The sequence below is a fragment of the Montipora foliosa genome, chromosome 4 (assembly GCF_036669935.1).
Source record: "Montipora foliosa isolate CH-2021 chromosome 4, ASM3666993v2, whole genome shotgun sequence".
Lineage (NCBI taxonomy): Eukaryota > Metazoa > Cnidaria > Anthozoa > Scleractinia > Acroporidae > Montipora > Montipora foliosa.
The window spans coordinates 31,880,054-31,882,553 of NC_090872.1; the positions used below are offsets into that span (position 1 = coordinate 31,880,054).

At 39.0% G+C, this 2,500-nt stretch overlaps 1 protein-coding gene across 1 annotated transcript in view; it reads left to right on the forward strand.

Moving 5' to 3' along the window:
* Positions 1–2,500, forward strand: part of LOC138000625 (tryptophan 2,3-dioxygenase-like) — a 20,514-nt gene that overhangs the window by 11,508 nt on the left and 6,506 nt on the right. The window contains exons 9-12 of the mRNA XM_068847172.1: positions 1–19; positions 186–293; positions 1,405–1,461; positions 2,107–2,161. The exon at positions 1–19 is cut by the window's left edge and continues 57 nt beyond it. Of these exons, the coding sequence (XP_068703273.1) occupies positions 1–19; positions 186–293; positions 1,405–1,461; positions 2,107–2,161 (239 nt within the window). The remainder of the gene's footprint in view (positions 20–185; positions 294–1,404; positions 1,462–2,106; positions 2,162–2,500) is intronic.

Below are 2,500 nucleotides of genomic sequence, written 5' to 3' on the forward strand. Positions count from 1 at the left end.
TCTGTTAGTTCTTGTTCAGGTACATTCGTTAAATTGAATCTATTGGTGATTATGAATTCACAACCCAGAAAATAATTCATTTCGGGAAAAGTCAATTAAAACAATTACTTTTCATTACCAATGGGCTCCAGGTAAAACTGATAATGCAATGAATTGATCCCTCATACTGTTGGTATCACGTGTAGGAATGGCTGGAAAGGACTCCGGGCCTTGAGGAAAATGGATTTAACTTTTGGGGAAAATACAGGAAAAGTGTGGAAGCCATGCTAGACACTATGAAAGCTGAGGCCGAGGTATGTTACATTGCTTAACTTTTAAGTTATTTTTGTTGTCTTATCAAATTGATCTGGACCGGGATGGGGGGGGGGGGGGGGGGGGGGGTTTCCAAGCGTGCCTGCAACATTGAATTCCACATTTGTAAATAGTAACTGGTTTGAAACCTTCTAATTAGGGTTCCTAACACATAATGTCTCTGCGAGCTGAGAGCTTTAAGTACTATCGTGTGTAAATTTGCTGACCGATTGCTTCAGCTGGTAGATCACCGGTCCATCGTGCAGGGGACTATGGGTCAATGGCGTTGCCTTTATCTCTGTTTTGAGCTCCTTATTTGGTAATGTTTATCTCTCCTGGAAAGGGGACTGGGAGTTACTTTACCATATGGTATAATTTTGTAATAAAGACCTACCAGTGCCTTTTAGCCTCTCTAGTAAGCTCCGGTAAAGAGCAAATTGAAAGGCTCTCTGCTCTGTGAAAGACATTAAGCGCGCTGCGGACTCGGATAGTGCGTTTTTAGCTTTCTGATTGGTTCACTCAATCTCTGTTATCAGCTAGATACCGTATGACCTCATATGGAAACCAATTGCGTCAAGTGTTGCCAAGCTTAAAAATTTGTGCGGGAAGTGAAATATGGCGGGAAAAAAGTATAATTTAATAAAAATTTGATAAGACAATTATTTCATTCGTGCTTGTTGGATTGGACTGGTTAAAGCCAACGCGCGCTCATATAATTAACAATTATTCTACGAGGGCGCGCTGGATATGAAATGATATATATAAACAACGAGGCGCGTAGCGTCGAGTTGGTTATGATCATTTCATATCCAGCAAGCCCGAGTAGAATAATTGTTTTATTAAAAACCCCAACATCACAACTCTTTTATAGTGAATTTATTTGGCCATTTTTTCTCGGAGCCGCAAAACTGTGTATTTGCTGCTGTGTTCATTGACCATATTTGGTAGTGCAGGTATATGAGCCTGTGTCCGGCGAGCCAATGAAAATGCTGGAAATGTGATATCCGTAGTTCAGTTTTTAATAATAATTGTTAAATATATCGAAAACGTTTTGTTACAATTGTGCAATTTTGTGGTGTTTTTTAAAACCTTATTGCCTGTGGTTGCTTTTAGGATGAAGCGAATGAAGAAGTGAGAGCAGGATTATTGAAGGACGTAAAAAAGCAAGCGGTCAGTAAAGGAGTAAATGTTCAAACAAGAGTATAATTGTCTTTTGAAAGACGCTTTTAGTTGATATGATAGATTGAAAATGGAAACTTTTGTCGGAAGGAAATAGTATACTAAGCACTTTTTTCATGTGTTATTTGGTCAAACCCTCGATTTTTCCGTGACTTTTTTAAACGTTGGCATCTGCATGGGTCGTAAGGTCCAAATTCGAAGAAGGGGACAACCAGTAAAATGAGACTATAGTGTCGTTAAATCAACAGCCATTATAGGACTGCTTGAAATCACATCACTGTCAAATCGAGAGTAATAAGTGGCTAGACCATCACCCCTTTCAACGTTTCGTCTTTCGATCGTCGAGTCTCTTAAATTTTTCAAACCGCGGTTGACGTTCGAGACACGTAGGTCTTGTTTCAAGGAGCATTGATTTCGCCCGATTAAGCAGGAATCTGGTATAGATTGTAGTTTGAAGGTTTTAAGCTTTTTAAAGAAGTCAATTTGAGAAGTAAATGGTTCCGTAGACTTCCTAAGAACTGAGAGACTGCCGTGCAAGTCATAGGATGAATAAGAACGATTTGGAAGAATGAATGCCGTGTAATACGTTTTCGTCAACTGGTCCATGATTTAACGCCTGTGACGTTTCGATTACAGGACAACTTTGAGACAGTCTTCAATGAGGAGAGACACAACCAACTTGTTGCCCGAGGTAATGCAGTATTTAAGTTCCCATCTGGTTTTGTAATCCGACACCATCTCATTCCTCTTTCAATTGTTGTTCTGTCAATTCCAATCGTCCATACCCTAGTTCAAATGATTTAAAGAGCTACTGCGATTCCCCCCACCCCCCCAAAAAACAAACAAACAAACAAACAAACAAACAAAAAAAGCAAAATCACTTTTTCAATTTTGGGAATTTCTTTTGCTTATCACAAAACTGGTGAAATCTTCAGGTTTTTTTCGTTTCAATCAGAAGACTGCTTCTTTTGAAACAAATTTTTTTTTTCTGATAACTACAGCTACTGAAATACAGGAATTGCACCGAAAG